Source organism: Brassica napus, chromosome C8, assembly GCF_020379485.1.
Source record: "Brassica napus cultivar Da-Ae chromosome C8, Da-Ae, whole genome shotgun sequence".
Lineage (NCBI taxonomy): Eukaryota > Viridiplantae > Streptophyta > Magnoliopsida > Brassicales > Brassicaceae > Brassica > Brassica napus.
Window position 1 is genome coordinate 29363642 of NC_063451.1, and position 20189 is coordinate 29383830.

Consider the following 20189-nt stretch of genomic DNA (forward strand, 5'->3'; position numbering starts at 1 on the left):
GTCAGTTGTGTGAAGGGACATGGGAACATAAGGACTTACAAAGATAGGAAGTCGTTTCCAAGGGGTCCTAAAGCATCTGATATTTGCAACTATTGCAAAGAGAAGGGACATTGGAAGTTAGACTGTCCCAAGATGAAGGAGCAACAGTTTGGTTCTGTTGCAGTAGACGAGGATGAAACCAAGTCTGACGACGACATCGCTCTTGTTGTGCACGGACACACACACTCTTCTGATGTGTGTGTTCTTGATACGGGAGCATCCTACCATATGGCACCGAGGAGAGAGTGGTTTTCAGAGTACACAGAGGTACTTGACAACAAGATTAAGATGGCAAACGACTTTGTCTGCAAGATTGTTGGCTCAATCAAGCTCAGGACACATGATGGTAGATTCTGCACATTGAACAAGGTTAGACATGTTCCATCAGTGACGAAAAATTTGATATCCGTGAGTCTTCTGGACATGAGAGGGTTCAAATATTCGGGTGGCGATGGAGTTTTGAACGTCTACAAGGGTTCTGATGTGATTTTGAAGGGTTTCATGAACGGTACTATGTATTTGCTGAAGGGTACAACGGTTACCGGTTCAGCAAATGTTGCATCGCCAGAGATCCAGAAGAAAATATGGCTAAGCTATGGCATATGAGGCTTGGACATATGGGTGAGCGTGGGATGCAACATCTGTCGAAGCAAGATATGCTTCATTCTGATGTTGGTTTGGAACTCTGCTCGGAAGAGTTTAAACAGTTTTGTAAGGATGCAACATCTGCCAAGTATCTTACAGACAGGGGAACACCACAGCGGGATGGTGTTGCAAAATGGATAAACCAGATAATGCTAGAGAGAGCGATGTGCATGCTCTCGAGTGCTAGTTTGGAGAAGCGGTTTTGGGCTGAAGCAGTTATCACGGCTTACTACTTGATAAATCTTGTTCCCCACACATGCATCGAGTGCAGGATACATTCTGAGGTGTGGTCAGGTAGATCTGCTGAATATTCACTTTTAAGAGTGTTTATGGGCTACGGTGATGGAATCAAGAGATACATGGTCTGGTCTCCATCAGAAAACCGAATGGTTATAAGCAGGAATGGTGTCTTCGATGAAGCATCTATGGTTAGAAGCTCAGGGTCCAGTTCAAAAGCAGAAAAGGGTAGCACTGATAAACAGGTGGAGCTGCAAGATGATCATGAAGTGATCGATGTGCAGGCACACACAAAAAATCAAGAGGAGCGTGTAGAAGATGTTCAGTTGGAGTCTACGAAGATTCAACCACTTGATGTTACAGAGCGTAGCATCGTGAAAGATCGACCAAGAAGGATTGATGTCAGGCCACCAGAGAGATATTGCTTTGACGATATGGTGGGTTATGAACTTCAGGTTGCAGAGGAAGTGGATGTGTCATCCACTTACATGGAAGTTGTTTCTAGTCCGGAGTCTGAGAAATGGCATGTTGCAACGAGAGACGTGGAGTCTCATCAGAAGAATCATACATGGAATCTGGTCACATTACCATCGGGGAGAAGGGATGTTACATACAAGTGGGTCTTCAAGATTAAGGATGGAGAATCATTGCAGAAGGAGTTAAGTATAAAGCTCAGGTTGTTGCAAGAGGGTTAAGTCAGAGAGAGGGAGTAGACTACAATGAGATGTTCTCACCTGTGATCATAGATACTTTCATCAGAGTGTTGCTAGCGCTGGAAGCACGTCAGGACATGGAGCTTGAGCAATTTGATGTGAAGACAGTGTTTCTTCATGGAGAGCTAGAGGAGATATACATGACTCAGCTGAATGGTTGTCGAGTTCCTGGAAAAGATGACTATGTGTGTACATTTCAGAAGTTACTTTCTGGATTTAAGCTGTCTCCCAGGCGATGGTACAAGAGATTCGACAGCTATATAATCAAGTTGGGCTACATCAGAAGTCCTTATGATTGGTGTGTCTGTGTGAGTAAGTTGAAGGATGCGACGTTCATCTGTTTGGTATTCTACGTGGATGACATGTTGTTAGCTGAAGAGAAGTGTGACATCGAGAAGCTGGAGCTTCTGGGTTCTGAAGTTGAGATGAAGGACTTGGGTGCAGCAATGAAGATTCTAGGGATGGAGATCTTCAGAGATAGGGAGAAGGAGTTGTTCTTGTCACAGAAGGCCTACATTAATGAGGTGTTGACAAGGTTTGTGATGTCTTCATATGAACCTATCAGTATTCCGTGCACTGCAAAAGTTCATCTCACCATGTATATGGTTTAACCCGTTGGGGCATCTGGCCCATTGGGGCATCTGGTCTGCAAGGACATATCTGGTCCGTAGGGACATCTGGCCCGTTGGGGCGTCTAGTCTGTTGAGACATCTGGTCCGTTGGGACATCGGGCTCGTTGGGGCATCTGGTCCGTTGGGACGTCTGGTCCGTTGGGACATCCGCCCTGTTAGGGAATCTGGTCCGTTGGGATGTCTAGTCCGTTGGGACATCTAGCCCGTTGGGGCGTCTAGTCTGTTGGGACATCTGGTCCGTTGGGACATCTAGTCCGTTGGGACATCCGGCTGATGACGAACGTCTGGCTCTAGTTGAGCATCTGGCCGTTAAAGGGCGTCTGGTTCGTCATAGCAACATATATGGTCTGAAGGAACATCTGAGGCAAAGAGAGCGATGGTACATTTGGCGTTGAAGAACGCATCTGATACATTTGGCGTTAATGGCACATCTGGCACTTGAAAGTGCATCTTGTACATCTGGCGCTGATGGCGCATCTAGTACATCTAACGCAGAAAAACGCATCTGGTACATCTGGCACTTGAAGGTGCATCTAGTACATCTGTTATTGGGAGGATTCAAGTCAAGGTGGAGATTTGTTGATATGTCTTGAATCTGGATGTTACATCCAGGCGATGGATGTTACATCACGTACATCACACCGACTCGGTTGCATCAAGAGCGTTGCATCAAGTTATTATGGATGTTACATCTGATCGTGGGCTTAGGCCCATGAGTCCATAAAGTCTAGGATTTTAGATACGGGATGCTAATATATATATCTTGTATTCGAAGTAACCTTAAACTTGCACTCTGTAAGCTCAATATCGCCTCCAATAATAAGATATATCTTTGCCCGTAGAGGTAGCCCTAGTTAAATATATGTGTCATAGTTACATCGCTTTTATTTATCTGTTTCCGCATATGTTCCTTCTCACGTCCTTTGCAACACTATATAACCACTGCAGAGGAAGATAGAACCAAACTAGAGTGCCGAAATTTTTTTTTTTAATTATTTGCATCATCTTGGTGTCATATCACTAAGCTATTGTGTTTACCAATTACCAACATATTTCACATACAAGTTTTGCAGATATATACCATCTCGTTCTTGTAGAATAAGCTCCAGAGACTAGAAGATAACAGTTTACCCAGTGCAAGCATCACACAAAACGAACAACCATGTGACAAATTACAGCTATAATTACTTCTAAAGCATACTTTCCGCTTCTGCAAATCATATTCTTACTTAAAATCAGAATTTGTGAGAATGTGATTTTAGTGTTAGGAATTGAGCTATCAAACGGTTACGATATAACAATCACACACTAATGAAACACCTTATTATTTCTGTAATTGGATTGCAAATCTCAAAGGGCATGGATTAATCATATCTCCACGTTAACTATTTAAACCATTGTATTGTAATCCCACTATTTATTCAAGTTATAAAGTCTTTGATTTGTTGAGACCATATTCTCAAAATTCTATATCAGGAAAATCATCCAGCAAATTTTTAGCAATCCAGCGAAAAGTAAGTGTATGTGATACGTCAGTTGATCCCACCAACCAACCCAATAAGCGCATAGAAAGCCCATGAGCCAACGGCTGGTCACGTGAGACCCCGCACAAGCATCCACGAGACTTTACCGTTGAAGAACGTCAAAGTATAGAATCCTATGCTTCAACCACATTTAAACTACGGTGGGTCCACCATATTCTATTGCCACGTGTAAAAAAACAATTCGTTCTCGTGTATTTCTATCTTGTCGGCATACTTATATCAACCGTTAGATCTTGATCGCGCCAAAAAAGGAAAGGGGCATTTTTCGTAATTATAAATGAATTATATAAATTAAAATAATTAAAGTGAAAAAAATGCGCTGGAAAAGACAGAACTTCCCAAAATATTTGTTTCCCTCGTTGTCTGAAGAAAGGAACATCCTCCTCTCAGATTATTTTCCCGACAAAATTTAGGAAAGAAAGAGAAGAGAAGAGAGAGAACCAAGCCCCGAGACAAAATATCTCTTCGCCGTCGTCTAGATGGCGGAGGATTTCGCAAGGGCGGTGGAAGATGGTCTCAAACTCGCGAAACGTATATATCTCGGAAACGATCGCGCCGTCGCGGCGCCGAGGCTAGCGGCGCCGATGGAGAGAACCTCCACGGCGCAGGCCTACCTTCCTTCGTCCCCCATGGTCTACGCAGTTATACCCGACCCGGGAATAGTGGATAATCCTGACCTACCTAGCTACCAGCCTCACGTGCACGGCAGGTGCGACCCACCGGCTCTGATTCCTCTCCAGATGAACGCTATAGAGCTCGACGTCGATTGTTATCTCGACACGGCTCTTGTCACCGTGACCGGAACGTGGCGTGTCCACTGCGTCATGGGACGCAAGAGATGCGATTGCCGTATCGCTGTTCCTATGGGAGAACATGGTTCGATTCTAGGTGTTGAGGTCGAGATTACTAGAAAGTCTTACGCAACGCAACTGATCGCGGCTCAAGATGGTAACGAGTTGGAGAAAACGACGCAACCTCAAAGTGGAGGGTTCTTGAAACCAAACATATTCACTCTTACTGTACCACAGGTGACGTGGACCATGTGGTAGTTTCCCGCTCAAATGTTGTTAACTCTTGTGTTTGTTTATTTATCTTTTCTGATTATGTCTTATTATTTACAGGTTGATGGAGGTACCAACCTCTCTATCAAGATGTCTTGGTCACAGAAGTTGACGTATAACGAAGGAGAGTTCTTCCTAGACATTCCTTTTACCTTTCCTGAGTATGTGACTCCTGCTGTAAAGAAAATCTCCAAGAGGGAGAAGATTTACTTGAGTGTTGACGCCGGTACTGGAACAGAAGTTCTCTTCAAAAGATGCAGTCATCAACTTAAGGTGTGGTTCTATTCCGATAACTTAAAATCAATTGGTGATAAGTGGATTGACCCAAGTTCTTTATATATTACTTAGTCTATTCTTAATTTTCCGGCGTAAGATCTTTTCTCCGACACTTTCTGATTAGGTTCTTGTATTACAGGAGAAAATGAGGAACTCAGGGACGTTGAGGTTTTCATATGAAGGAGATGTTTTGAAATGGTCAAATACAGATTTTAGCTTTTCTTTTACGGTAATAAACTCTCTCCCTGGTGCTTTGAACCTCTGTTTTCAGCTCCTGCAAGGCTTATATCTGTATGTTCTTGTGGTAGGCCTCTTCAAGTAATATAGTTGGTGGACTTTTTCTTCAATCTGCGCCAGTTCACGATGTGGATCAGAGAGATGTATTTTCGTTCTACCTTTTCCCAGGAAAGGAGCAAAAAACTAAGGTTTGATTTTTGTACTGTCTTTTTTTTTAATGAATGCTATTTGCATTACATCTTTAAGTTTCTTTAACTCTACTTCAGGCATTCAAGAGGGAAGTTGTGTTTATTGTTGATGTAAGTAAAAGCATGGCTGGAAAACCTCTAGAAGATGTAAACAATGCGATATCAACAGCTCTATCTAAGCTTAGTCCTGGAGATTCCTTCAACATCATCACTTTCAGTGATGATACTTCTCTCTTTTCAACCTCAATGAAGTTGGTTACTTCAGATTCTGTTGAAAGAGGCATTGAGTGGATGAACAAGAACTTTGCTGTCTCTGATGGTACCAACATGCTCCCTCCCCTAGAGAAGGTCTTTCTCTTCACTCACTTGTAGCTTAACTCTTTGGTGATAATAGCTAACTTGTGTCAATATTTTCAGGCTGTGGAAATGCTTTCGAATACACGTGGCTCGGTTCCTATGATCTTCTTTGTAACAGATGGGTCTGTTGAAGATGAGAGACACATTTGTAATGTAATGAAGAAACGTCTTGCTAGTTCTGGATCAGTGCCTCCACGGATACACACTTTTGGGCTAGGTAAAACTTTTCCTCTAAGGCTTTGATTATTTTTTTATTTACCTCTTCATATGTGAACTCATTGCAATATCTTCAGGTGTATTCTGTAATCACTACTTCCTGCAAACGCTTGCAAATCTATCAAGAGGCCAGCATGAATCAGTTTATAACACAGGTAACACTATGCCTCCAAAAGATACACTATATGTAATATAGTTTCTTAGACATTTTTTTCCTTTTTCTGATGTATACAGATCATATCGAGGAACGGTTACACAAATTGTTTACAAGGGCTTTATCCACTGCTCTTTTGAATATAACGATTGAGCCTCTGCAGGTTCTTGATGAAGTTGAGGTGTGCTTCTATGCTAACATTGCTTGCTTATCTTTTTTGTTTGGAATCTGAAAGTGTTTACCTGTGACTACTAATAGGTATACCCTTCAAACATTCCTGATCTGACGTCCTCAAGTCCATTGATGATATATGGGAGATACAGAGGAAAGTTCCCAGAGAATGTGAAAGCCAATGGTTTGCTAGGAGACATGAGCAGCTTCTCTGTAGAGCTGACTGTACAAAATGCAAAAGACATGCCTCTTGATAAAGTAAAAGATCATCTTCCTTCTCATTATCTTTCCTTCTAAAAACATGTGTTTTTAAAATAAATATGTACTCAGGTGTTTGCAAAGAATCTGATTGACTTGCTTACTGCTGAGGCATGGTTCTTGGAAGACAAACAGCTAAAAGAAAAGGTTTGTTTACTATTAAAGTTTGTCCTCTTCTTCATTCTCCTCTAAATTTTTCTTCTTCTCAGGTTACTAAACTAAGCATCCAAACCGGCGTACCATCTGAGTATACTAGAATGATCCAACTGGAGAACACAGAAGAAGCATCAAAACAAAGTGACACTGGCGGAAATAAAAAGGTATAGTCACATCTATAAGTTAGTACAAAAATTTACAAAACTCATATGTACACTAAATATATACTCAACAGATAGCGAGCAATGGCGAGAAACAGAAGATGATATCAAGAACAATCCCACTACAAAACTTTAGTATAGGCTTTGGTGATATAACAGCTACAAGAGAGAATGTTCCACCAGGATATGGAGAGCAGAGAGCACCTGATGCTGCTGAGAAGTTCGTGAAGGCTGCCTCGAGCTGTTGTGTCTCCTTGTGCAACAAATGCTGCTGCATGTGTTGTGTCCAATGCTGCACCAAGCTCAATGATCAATGTGTCCTTGTCTTCACACAGCTCTTCACAGCGCTAGCTTGCATCGCCTGCTTTGAATGTTGCACAAATGTTTGCTGTGCATGTGGTGGAGAAGACTAGTTATAAGAAAAGAAAAAAAGATTTTAAAAAGCTTCAAAGTAAGTTTGTACATTTACGTTACACACACGACATGTAATTTCTGTACGGCCTAGTCATATATAAAATATTTACTTCAGGGGAGAAAGTGTAAAGGACAGACAAATCCATGTGTTTTTCTTTCAACTAGTTGATTGATTTCGATCTATTAAACGATATATATACTATAAAGAATGTGATTTTGGTGAACCAACATTCAACAAAGTCCACAAAGATGGGATCAAGTGCTAGAGAAACGGTGATTTCGAGGGTTTATAGAAACTTGAACCGAATTTTTTTTATTTGCTAGCATTTTGCTGGCTTCAGGGATTAGTGTTTACAGTGTCGTTAAAAACATGGGACCACTATGATCATCTTTATCTCCTTAAGCTATTCAAGGATATCAAAGATCATCTACAGAAAAGGAATTTTTGGATACAGACACACATACATGTGCTTATTTATATGTCTCTTGCAACAGGAAGGTTTGTTTCCATATTCGTCTGGATTAACATAACTTATATATTGTGTTGATCTTTCTTTGATCATGTATAATTTTGATTTTGTTGGATAACAGATTTTTAGTTGGGTTCAAACAAAACTTAGTGAAAAGAAACATAAGTCAACTTCAGATTCTTGTGAGTAAATATTCTTACACTATGAAGACTAGTACATTAAAAACAACTTTAGATAGATCATTGATCTGTTTGATGATGTATATATAGCTCAAGAAACATCAGGACCTGCTTTGAGTAAAGACCTCCAAAGTTGGCCTCAAGAAACAGTACTAGCCATTGGAACACTTGGAAACAATCTCTTCTCCAAAGAAGAAGAAGAAAAAGAAGATGAAGCAGATTCTAGCAAAGATCTCACTAGGGTTAACACAGATGTTACTATCGGAAAGAAGAAATCGCTCTCTTTTCTTCTCAAGATGTTTGTTTGCACAAATGGCTTCAAAATCCCACCTCCTCCTCTTGATTTGTCTACAGGAGATTCAGTTCCCAACACACGTATGGAAAAGGTACTCCATGTACATAGATGATCAAGTTATTGAGTCGATAATATTTATATAAAAACTATAAACATTTTATGTGTTGTGTGCAGATGCTGAAGACAATACTCAACAAGAAAATACATCCACAACATTCAAATGCTATAGCAAAGATGTATTTGGAGAATCATAAGACTATAAGCTCGTCCAAGTGTTGATGCCAACAAATGGAGCAAGACTGATTCTGAATGTGAGACTTTCTCTATATTCTATTCATCAGGTCATAAAGTTTTATCTCATCATATATATTTGATGTATTTAACAAAGTATATATGGATTTGTTGCAGTATTTAGTTAGTTCAAAAGCATATAACATCATAAAAACATTAATAATGCGGAAAGATGAAAGTGTAAGAATTTTAAGGTAGATGATAGATAAGAAGAGTAAAACAAGAATAATCGTATAGGGAAGCTTAATTCGATTTATTTGATGATTTCAGATATTGTCTTGGAGATGTAGATATCAACCAATAAGCTAAATCGACCTGATTGATTGCCATGGTAATAATAGAGTGGAAACGAAACCAAAATATTTTCTTATCAACAATTGACTTATTAGAATATGGAAATTAGGAAAGTGTGGTTGCTAATGTAAGAAAATTAATCCAAATCTTTATGTTTCATGTATCCAGTGAGTGGTGTAAGCTCAGCTATTCAAAATATGAATGAATAACATGAAATGATGGCTCATGAAATATCTATTGATAATTACAATTTACAGATGTGAAAAGTTATTGGTCTCCTTCCTATTTTTTGCTTTCTTGTTCCTCATCTTTCTTTTTTTCAGATTTTAATGCCTGTGAAAAAATCTGTTTGCTCGTGTACTGTTTTTGCAACAACAAATATTCTCCTTATATAAACAATCTATATTATTATTAAAACTGAATTACTTTTTGAAAATAAATCTTAAATAACTACTTAATTACATTCTAATGACCTTAAGAAATTTTCTAATCTTAAATTTTAGCATTTATTATATTTTTTATCAATTAAAACAACAATAAATCATTCCTAAATTTATTTTCAGAATAGTTAATGTTAAAACATTAATTTAAAATAACTATTTAACAAATATGATAAAAACAATTAGTGCTATATTGATTCAGGTAAACAACATAAACCCATGACAAAAATCGTTATATATATGTGAATGATGTTTCAAAACAAAAAAAATATATGTGAATGCTATATTATTAATAACTAATTAATAAAAATGATTAAACAACAATAAAGCCACCTAAATAGATTTAAATATTCATTTACTAAATTTAGAACACAATATGACAAACAATCACAGAACTTAAAAAGAGTCATAAACCAGAATACATCGATTATTTTGGAGAGGTTCTTGAAATCTTCGCTGAGGATCATTTGGAAGAAAACTTCCTAGGATATTCCCTTTACATGCTTGACCACCGCATAGTACAATATCTCAAAATAGAGATCCTTAAGCGCCTATGAAGAAGTGTAAGATAAGTAAATGAGACACCACACTACACTAAACTAACATAGCTGAGATTACACAAAATACGAACCTTGATAAGTTCACGAGGTTGTTCAGATCTACGCCAGTGAGGATGTTGTCGGAGATCCAGCTCTGATTTTAACGATTAGTTATATTTCTCACTATTTATTAGTAATAACTAAAAATAAAAGAAACTTAAAATTTATCTATATAATATATAAATTAATAAGTAAATATATTATTTAACACATATTTTCAAAAAAAAACCCAATATAAATTTAATATGATAAATTTTGAAGAGCATAAAATATATAGCACCAAATTTTAATAGTATATATACAAATTTTATCATACATTAAAATTTTGATTCTTAAAAAATAAAAATACATTTGTGTGGATGCGTAAGTCGTATTTTAAAAATATAGAGGATATCATCGACGGTTTAAAAGACAATAAAATTACTCAATATAAATTATAAAATTACTATTTAAAAATGTCATGTCAAACAATTATTAATGTGGGTAAATTTTAAAATTTTATATTACCATTTATACAAAATAAATAGGAAAATTTTGGATAAGTACACTCAAATAAGATTATAATTTGAAAACTACACCATTGTTTAAGTTTTTGAAAAAATACACGTATGTATATATAAATTTACCAAATTGTCCTATCTTAATATTTTTCAATTCTTAATTTATTTTATATCTAAAGTAATGGTTTTACAGAAAAGATTGTTAAAAAAAGTCTTTAGAGTATCTACACAATATTTTTTAATATATTTTAAACTTTTTATTATTTGGAAGAAAAAAAACTCAAGACATCTCATTTTCCATTTCTGATTTTTTTTTTTTACTTTCTCTAGTTTCACAGATTCTTCTTTTCATTTCATTAAGAGGGTTGTTGATACTAGAATCAAATCATTGGCTCAAACAAATTTATAGGGTCTTCATGTCACGTAAAAAAACATGCGATGAATGATAATCAGTGTTTTTAATGATGTTGGATCACATCATATTCAAAGTCAAACAAATTAAGCACATATGTGAATAGACATTTAGAACTTGCTTGGTAGATTTCTAAGAAAAATGAATAGTTTGTAGAGAATGCAAACAAAAGTGAATTGTTTATATAAGATTAAGAAAATAAAATAAAAAATATATAAGCTTCATGAGAAAGTCAAAACAGATCATAATTTGTTTATTTTATAATATTTTTGTTATTATAAATTTCAAAATGGTAAAATAACATATTTATCTCAACATACAAATTTATCTTAAACATAAATAATTATTATAGTATTATTTTTATTAATTTAAAAATTATATCAGAGTAAAAAATTCAATTCACATTTAAGAAAATGTAGTTTTCAAAAAATAAAATAAAAAGAGTAAATTTTAAATTTCAAACTGTTAGTGGAGTAATTTATAAATTATCCCTAATAAATATTTATTTAGAAAAGCAAGATCAATTATTTGCGCCGATCAAGCTCTAGCTTTAGTTGTTATTATATGTCGTATGTTTTTTAGTAGTTAGTGTATGTGTGTGCCAGGTTTGGAATCTCTTGTAAATCATCAGCTGATTCAGCTCTGTTTTTGGAAAAAAACTTGATCCGAAACTAAAGTCTTTCTTCTCTTTGCTGAACATGATTTGATCAAGAGTTATTTACACTCAAATGCAGTTTTGAGTTGCTTTTGAATTTTTTTTATAACACAATAAGACAGTTTTTACTCTTTGGACATTTTTTTCTTAACTTTGCTTAACTTATTTCATTCATTACTAACCAAAGTATAACTAGAGCATAATTTGTAGGACGTACCAATTTTTCATCTTCCTTCTCTTCTCTTCTTTTTCAGATCTTTTTTTTTCAGTTCATAAAATAAAAACACAACCTCATTTTCTCTTTTTTCACAGTTCTCTTCGCCGTGATTCATGGTCCTCATCTGTGACTCCGATAAACCTCAGCCCAGTTCGATTGCGGTTCGTCTTCTCCTTCACCATGAATTAACACGACCAAGCTTTCTCCTCCACGTTGTGCTTCGCAACTCATCCGCCTCGGGCTGTGACAGTATGTCGTGGTGAGTGTGATGGTAGGAATACACTGTGCCGCACGGTGAAGCTCGGGCAACAATGGAGTTTTTCTCACATTTTCACATTTGGTCATTTATTTGTTAGGTTATTATCAATTTGGCCTAAACTATCAAATTTTCAGATACATCCCTTATAATTGTCCAAAAAATTTAATTGTTCAATCCAATCCCTACAATATGTAGATATGAATTTAAAATGTAATATAACATATTTCTATAACATATATGTACATAAAATTATTAAATATCATAGTTTGAGAAATGTACAAATGAATTGGTGTACATGTATTATTTCGTATAATATGGTACACATGGACAATATAATATATGTGTACACGTTGAGGATATTTGACACACTGAGTAGCTTTAAAGTATCATTCAAAATGTGATTTTGGGTTTTTAACCAGACAATGTGATTTACGATTTTAGTGGAGAGGCATGATTGTACGGTACATTGCTTTAATGATATACAATGTACACAAGTGAAGATGGACACATAAACATATATAAACATGTACACATGTAAACATGTACAAATTTACACATGTATGCATTCCAGACTCTGGTTATGCAATTATGTATGCAAATACACTATTAACAATTAAATGCTACTTAAATAATCTAAATTAACTAATTAAGATGCAATAGTGACATCTAAATGCTCATATTGTACACATACATCTATTTCATAGTATAAATATGTACATCTATTTCTTAGTGTACATATGTACATCAACTTCAAAGTGTACATGTGTACACTGCATATGTTCTTTAGATATAAACAAACCACACCAAAAAAATCAAATTTTGAATGATACTTGAAAGGTACTCAGTGTGTCAAATATCGCCAACGTGTACACATATATTCTATTGTCCATGTGTACAATATTGTACGAAGTGATACATGTACAGAGATTCATTTGTACATTTTACAAATTATGATATTTAATAATTTTAATGATTTTATGTATAGTTGCTAAAAAGATGTATTTAGAGGTTTTTGGTACATTTCATTCGATAAGGTCTAAAATGCAAATTTAGAAGTTCTAGGTTAACTGAAGAGGACTTATTTGCAAATCTGAAAGTTTTAAGGCAGTAGTGGAAATATTTAAAATTACAAGGACCACATATGAAAATTAAGGAAACTTAATTTCAAAGTTCAACAATGGCGATATAATCTCGGATGCGGCGGCGGCTTCCCTTTACGGTCCACCAGAGACACAAGGAGAGGCTGAGATCACCACGAAGACCTCTTTGGACACCGTGGAAGAGAGGCTGAGGGCACGAGGTTGAGGCTTCCCATCGGACTTGAGATACTGCATAAGAGAAGATTTGTATAGAAGAAAGGATATGGTAGTGGAGCTCGTCGTACCTCTGAATTGCGGTGGAAAACTTGTTGACTTACATTAATCATGATATCTATGGTTTGTGACGGTACATCAGTCATTATGATTCGTGGATCAATCTGAATTTTACAAAGATAATCTTTTGAAACAAAAAGATTGGAAGTCAAAGATTTTAAAATGAAGAAGATGAAAAAGTTTCATAGAAAAAAAAAAGATAAAAGAGAGATGAAAGTGGATCAAAAAGATAAAAGAGAGAGATGAAAGTGGATCCTACCATTTACTATAGTTATATTTTAATTTGAAAGATTGAACGATATATAATAAAGTTAGTGAAAAGTGTGTATGTAGCATAAACTGCCTTATTTTATTGTGTTATAAATAACTTAAAACTGCCAAGTGTAATTCTTTTTTTGATCAATCCAAAACTTGAAATTAAAACAAAGAAAGATAGTTCAAAAGTGAAATCAAAGAGTACAGTTACAACTTCACATGGTTCATAAGTAAGGTTTTGCAGTAACAAAACAACATAGAGAATGTCTTCTTTTAGCAGTAACACCCCTCATCACTCCGGGTAAGAGAGCATTGTGATAAGCGACTCATGCTGAGGAAACAGCGACAAGAGGTGAGAGCGTTTCGCAAGCTCAAAATCCTCAAACTGGAAACCGGGAGCGCAGGTGCATCCGACAAGAGAGAAATGGTTCTCCGAGTCTCTAGGCTCGGCTCTAAGCAGAGTCCCATTGTGAGGGAAATGAAAATCCTTTGTTGGAAACGAACCAAACCAAATGTTCGGAGGGACCGTGTACTGAGGCTTCTGGTCACCTTCAATGAGGTCAGGACCAAGACACGTGAATTTCAACTTCCCATCATCGTGGATCTCCACTACCTGAGATCCAAGACAAGAACAGAGGTTTATTAAGACAAAGAACCAAAAAAAAAAAAACATTAAAAAAATCGTTTCTTTTTCTTCACACACTTACAGTGAGGGGTTCACCCAAATAGAAGTGCCAAGTTTCAGCCATGGGTATGCGATGAAGACGTGAAACGTTACCAGATGGAAGCAAAAAGTAAATACTTGTGCTCACAGCTCTCTCCACCTTGACTGTGCACAGATTCAGACACAAAACAAAAAGGATCAAACTTTCTAGATGATCTGTAATAAAATCCAACAAGGGATTAAGAAATGAAAAAATGTTGCTGGATGAACAGTTTGTGGGTTGTTGAAATAGTAAATTCCAAAAATAAATCAATCAATACTATTTTCTAATATCAGCGATCTTAACTCGGATCTAATGACTACATTACACAAGTAAGATTACAAATCAAGATGGAACAAGAGTGAGAGAGAGTTACAGGTGGGAGGGAGATGAGAGGTGGAGAGGATGACAGAAGAATCTCTGAACGTTTCATAGAAGAAACCACCTTCTTGGTGTGACCTGAGATTCAGCTTCTTCACGATTTCTGAAGACTTCACCATCTTCCCCGATATTCCCAAAATCAGTTTCTAGCTTGGCTTGGGTTCAGCTAAATAGCTGCCATCCAAAATTGACTTTTTCTAAAACTTTTCGGGGTCAAAGTGGAATATTTAAAAGCTTTCTCTACAACTATCCTAAATTTTAATTAATTACAACGAAGCCCCTATAGTTTGTATTCGAACGCTAAACAACCTTCCTAAATAAGTTGAACCCATGATTACACAACTTTCTTTCTTGTTCCTTCACAGATAAACATAGCATAGCACAATACTCATCGCCATTCACAAAATCAATGGTTTTATTCAACAAAAAGGCTTATACACTTCAAGACATTCATAGTGATATAATTTATTATATAGCATATCTCAAATCAATATATTGGAGTAACTATAAGGAATGAAGCAAATTCATTGTTTAAAGGTCTGATCTTCTCAAAACGCAGAGGTACTACCACCACCCCTTGTGGACATTGTCTGCATAACTCCATTCATCAGTCCTTGAAACGATTTCCCAACTCCAGCTCCAATGTCTTGTGCAAAATACTTGGCCTGCCATACAATATTGTGAATTTGTCTCCAGTGAGAACTTTCATTCCAAATATGTAAACAGTAACAAGAATGAAGCATAGCAAGAAAGGTTTTATTCTTATACCTCTTGTATGCTTTTCTTCAGATCAAAAGCATCTTTGACTCTGTCATCCAAGAATGCCCATGTTTCACGATACTCTGCTCAACATGAAATAATGATATCAAACTTCAAAACTTGTGTTATTTTTCTTCAACCGCATGCATTTGAGAGAGAGGAGTTTAAGAACCTGGGGAGTCATCGGTAAGCATGTAAATCTCGGTGGTTGAGTAAACTCCTCCAAGAACAGTGCGCTTCACATACCAATCCAAATCAGAGGCTCCATCTCCAACAGTATGCCATATCTCATCAACCAACATTGCCCGTTGCTTGAAACTCGTTGGCACGTTCACTGGATGCGCCTGGAGATGTATCCGAAACATCAGAATATATGCATATAAGCTTATCACAAAACAGAGAGAACCAGCCCAAAACTTACTTGAATGCTGAGCGCTTGAGGCCATTTTGAAATGTAAGGCACCTGCATCTCTAAACGGATTCTGATGAGCTTGGGGATGCGTTCACTCGGAATGAGGTTTTGCAAATCCAATCCAGAGTCTACTCTATCAATAAGCAGTTGTAGGCATTCATCCATGAAGTACTGAACAAGAGTACACAAACAGAGAACCCATCAACATCGCTTCCAAAGAGAGTGTTGTTGAAGACAGACATATACCTCGACAAGTGCAGCTTCTCTCCTGGAGAAAGACCCAACAATGGAAGGAGACACACCAACGTCTCTCGAACCAGCCATCATCGCCTCCTCCGTCCAACCTAACCTCGCCTACAGAAAATTCCCCAAATTAGGATAAAACTAATCGCTTAAAAATGGAAACTTTACGGCGTTCAGAGACTCACCACGTGACGGAGAGACGCAGAGAGAACACGAGCCTGCTCTTCCTCGAACTCGGGTCTTGGTTTCCTACGAGGTCCTTCCCCTGTACCCGTGGAAGAAGACGAAGAGGATGAAGCCGCCGTGGGACCCGATTGATTAATAATCGGTGATTCGGTGTGACCCATCAATGAAGTGCAGAGATTGGAAGTGTAAGAAGAAGGGATGATGGTGGATCGGAGGAGGCGGCTGGTTGTTAAACCAGCGCCGAGAAGACGCTTCGCCGCCGTTCGGTACATTGTCGCCGGAGTTAAGGGTTCGGATTTATGACACGTGGATGAGTTCGTTACCAAGAGAAGTTAAAGGAGCTTCCTTTGATTCTATTATGGTGTGAAGTATGAACAAGTCAAACTGGGGGTTTATTTAAGGACTTTTTAGTAATTAAACCATCAACTAAACGAAAGATGAATCGTAAAAACTTTTGACTAAAAATCTTGCGAAATAAACTTTTAACTTCAATTCGGATAACATATGTCATCCTCTTTTTGAAAAACCGTGACAGAAGATGACATACATTAACGGTTTATAAGCTGAGAGTTTCTGATGGAGCGGAAGCAACGATAAACAGCTGAACCAATGGGTTATGAAACCACGCTTGTGACCTGTCAGCTCAACCAAATGATTCTAGGGAATCCTCGCTTGGGACCTGCTTCTTGATTGATGAATCTAATCAAATCAATACAAGGGATAGATTAATATAATTCTCCCAAAAGCCAAAGCTCTTTATTAATCAAATCAAAATTTAATACAAATTTAGGCTTGAATGTCTATTTATAATAAAACCTTAAATCTAGAAAACCCTAATCTTAATTAAAATAGAAAAACTATTAAAATATGAAAAATACAAATAAAAGGTAATTATCAATTGAAACTAATGAATAATAAAAATATTTGGATAATTTCCAAATATCTTGCTGCATCAGTTTCTAATGTTGAAAATTTAGTTGATATGTTTTTTTTTACGATTCAAAAATAGTTAAAAGGTTTTATCACTAAAATTCATTAAATGTTTTAAAATCTTTATTATCATTTATACATTGTTTAATATGTCAAATATTTATAGTTATTTATACAAATGACGAAAACAATAAGAAACTTATACTAAACAACCCCATTTCATAATTCTGAATCAGCTTTTAAATTTTATTGCTGGTTATAGCCCATGATATGAATTAAGATAATTCATGCAATTTTGTATGGTTTTCACCAATCATGGTATATCTAATTAATCCTTCAAAAAACTTATCCTTCACATCGAACGGTACACGTGTCACGTAACACTGGCGTCACAAATTCTTCTGGATAACAAAGCCCATAACATGCGATTCCATATACACTCACAGCAACAAGGAGAGTCACAAGAACATTAACAAAGATGGCTCTTGCCATTGCTTCTGCTCTCACTTCCACCACACTCGCTTTATCCACAAGCAGAGTACAAAATGCACGAGGAGCTTTCTCATCACGTGTTGGTGGAAGAACGAGCGAGCGTTTGGTGGTGGTTCGTGCCGGTAAAGAAGTTTCTAGTGTCTGTGAACCACTTACTCCGGACCGTCCTATGTGGTTCCCCGGTACTTCTCCACCTGAGTGGCTCGATGGCAGTCTTCCTGGTGATTTCGGTTTCGATCCTCTTGGTCTAGGTACGGAAACATGAGAAACCCATTCCAGTTTACGAAACTAACCGAAATTTAACTAAACCGGTTTCGTTTTATAGGGTCTGATCCGGAAACCCTCAGATGGTTTGCCCAAGCTGAGCTCATACATAGCCGGTGGGCCATGCTAGCCGTGACCGGTATCTTAATACCGGAATGTCTGGAGCGGTTAGGTTTCATCGAGAATTACTCGTGGTACGACGCAGGCTCGCGCGAGTATTTCGCGGATTCCACTACCTTATTCGTCGTCCAGTTAGTGTTAATGGGCTGGGCCGAAGGTAGACGTTGGGCTGATTTTATCAAACCGGGTTCGGTGGACATAGAGCCTCAGTATCCGCACAAGGTGAATCCTAAACCGGATGTTGGTTACCCGGGAGGTTTATGGTTCGATCCGATGATGTGGGGAAGAGGTTCTCCTGATCCGGTCATGGTTATGAGGACTAAAGAGATTAAAAACGGACGGTTAGCGATGCTTGCTTTCGTTGGGTTTTGTTTCCAAGCTAACTACAGTGCTAGTCAAGATCCAATTGAGAATCTCATGGCTCATCTCGCTGATCCTGGTCACTGCAACGTCTTCTCAGTAAGTTTAACATGTCAATGATGAAGATCATTGTATTGATGATTTTGTGTATTGACCGACTTTCATTGGTACTTGTAACTTGTTTTGCAGGCATTTACATCACAATGATCACGTTGATTGAGATTAGTTTGCGGCGAATATAATTTTCTTATGGCTGTATAAGCAACCAAATGATGTTATAACTTTGGTGTATAGTATCAGTTACGTTATTGTTATGAATTTAATTATTTGTATATTGTTGTTTTATAAAGAGACAAAATTCAAAAATTGTTAGTTAAGTCATTGAACTTCTGAGAAATGAAGATATAGTACATGTTTTGTTTTTGAACAACAAACACTTCAATCAGATGAAGAGAAGTCTAGTAAAAGAGAGAGTGATTACACAATGCTGCTTTTGCCAGAAAATCAGCAGTGATATTAAACTCTTGAGAGATAAACGAAAAGAAGAGAACACAGAAAGACACTTGATATCTATAAAAATTCCAAAAAATTCCACCCGAAAGGTTTTCGAATTGATAGCTTGAGTCTGAGCGATGATTTTGAATGCAATATACCCAAAAAAAACTAAGTTTATATCCAATTTAAACTATAAAAACATGTTAACAAATCCTTATGTATTTTGATATTGTATATTATTTGAAATTAGTTTGAATACAATTATCTTATTTTTTTCTGCCAGAATTGCATTTCGAACAGCATAAGGCTCATGATCAACTTCTTTACGCTTTTTCTTTGACTTTGAACATCCAGCTCTACTTGTTTCTTCTCTTGGTGCTGGCATATCAGTGTCAACTGAATCAGATTCCTCATCCTTTTCTGCATCTACTCTAGAATCTAAACTAGCTTCTCCTTGCTGAGCACTCCATCCTTCTGCTCCAGTCACAGTAACAGCACCAAACTCTGCTTCAAAAACATCCATGTTTGGAGGCACTTTGGTCTTGTACTTTCTTACACCTTGCCATTCCTGTTTAAGAGAAAAAAAGTTCGTAAACTTGAAGATAGATTGTATTTTTTATGCTAATATACTGACATTATTAAAGCAACTAAGAGAAAGTTACTTACCGCAATGCTTTGATCCCACCAAGCATCGGACATCTCCAACCTTCCCATAGCATCATAGACAAGCCCAGTTCTGTTATGAGTGAGTTTCTTAAACTTGACGTATGCTTTCCTACTAATATCAACCTTGTTCTTAAACCTGTCACATATCCATCTCTTACTAAATTTCTCTTCAAACTTCTTTATGATGAACTCTCTTCCAACTACATTCATGCCACTCCTTGGTATGTTCCCTTTTCTTTTTTCATCGGCATAAAGAGTAAAAAAATACTGAACTTCTTCATCGGTCCAGTTCCAAATAACAAGTCTCATCAATACACAAACAAGCTAAAACTAGCAGAAAAAAAACAATCACAAAACATCTAAAAAACTAGAGTTGCATAAGACACTTACAATATCATTATTAGCCATTCTTCTTGTCTAGTTGTTGTCTTGTTGTGATTTATGTCGAAACCTAAAAAGATAAGAAAAACGTAAGTGAA

At 36.8% G+C, this 20189-nt stretch overlaps 5 protein-coding genes across 5 annotated transcripts; 3 read left to right on the forward strand and 2 right to left on the reverse strand.

Moving 5' to 3' along the window:
- Positions 1-4124: 4124 nt before the first annotated feature.
- On the forward strand, positions 4125-7650 carry LOC106431853. The gene is made up of 12 exons (XM_013872691.3): positions 4125-4838; positions 4932-5144; positions 5287-5376; positions 5456-5572; positions 5651-5920; positions 5990-6146; positions 6223-6300; positions 6380-6480; positions 6558-6728; positions 6801-6875; positions 6938-7048; positions 7120-7650. Exons 1-12 carry the CDS (start codon positions 4290-4292, stop codon positions 7456-7458), a joined length of 2271 nt encoding a protein of 756 aa, XP_013728145.2. The 5' UTR covers positions 4125-4289; the 3' UTR covers positions 7459-7650.
- Positions 7651-8132: 482 nt separating this feature from the next.
- LOC111210417 (protein LAZY 3-like) lies at positions 8133-8682 on the forward strand. The gene is made up of 3 exons (XM_048766908.1): positions 8133-8142; positions 8199-8494; positions 8578-8682. The coding sequence occupies exons 1-3, from the start codon at positions 8133-8135 to the stop codon at positions 8680-8682; spliced, it is 411 nt and encodes a 136-aa protein (XP_048622865.1).
- A 5178-nt stretch (positions 8683-13860) lies between these two features.
- On the reverse strand, positions 13861-15020 carry BNAC08G18600D. Its single transcript, XM_013872667.3, has 3 exons — positions 14779-15020; positions 14406-14527; positions 13861-14311 (listed from the first exon to the last, which is right to left on the reverse strand). The coding sequence occupies exons 1-3, from the start codon at positions 14900-14902 to the stop codon at positions 13991-13993; spliced, it is 567 nt and encodes a 188-aa protein (XP_013728121.1). The 5' UTR covers positions 14903-15020; the 3' UTR covers positions 13861-13990.
- A 140-nt stretch (positions 15021-15160) lies between these two features.
- On the reverse strand, positions 15161-16755 carry LOC106431837 (ubiquinone biosynthesis protein COQ9, mitochondrial). Its single transcript, XM_013872662.2, has 6 exons — positions 16383-16755; positions 16201-16308; positions 15964-16125; positions 15715-15886; positions 15552-15625; positions 15161-15448 (listed from the first exon to the last, which is right to left on the reverse strand). Exons 1-6 carry the CDS (start codon positions 16653-16655, stop codon positions 15332-15334), a joined length of 906 nt encoding a protein of 301 aa, XP_013728116.1. The 5' UTR covers positions 16656-16755; the 3' UTR covers positions 15161-15331.
- A 942-nt stretch (positions 16756-17697) lies between these two features.
- On the forward strand, positions 17698-18930 carry LOC106431840 (photosystem I chlorophyll a/b-binding protein 6, chloroplastic). The gene is made up of 3 exons (XM_013872666.3): positions 17698-18056; positions 18131-18648; positions 18739-18930. The coding sequence occupies exons 1-3, from the start codon at positions 17792-17794 to the stop codon at positions 18754-18756; spliced, it is 801 nt and encodes a 266-aa protein (XP_013728120.1). The 5' UTR covers positions 17698-17791; the 3' UTR covers positions 18757-18930.
- The last annotated feature ends 1259 nt before the right edge of the window (positions 18931-20189 follow it).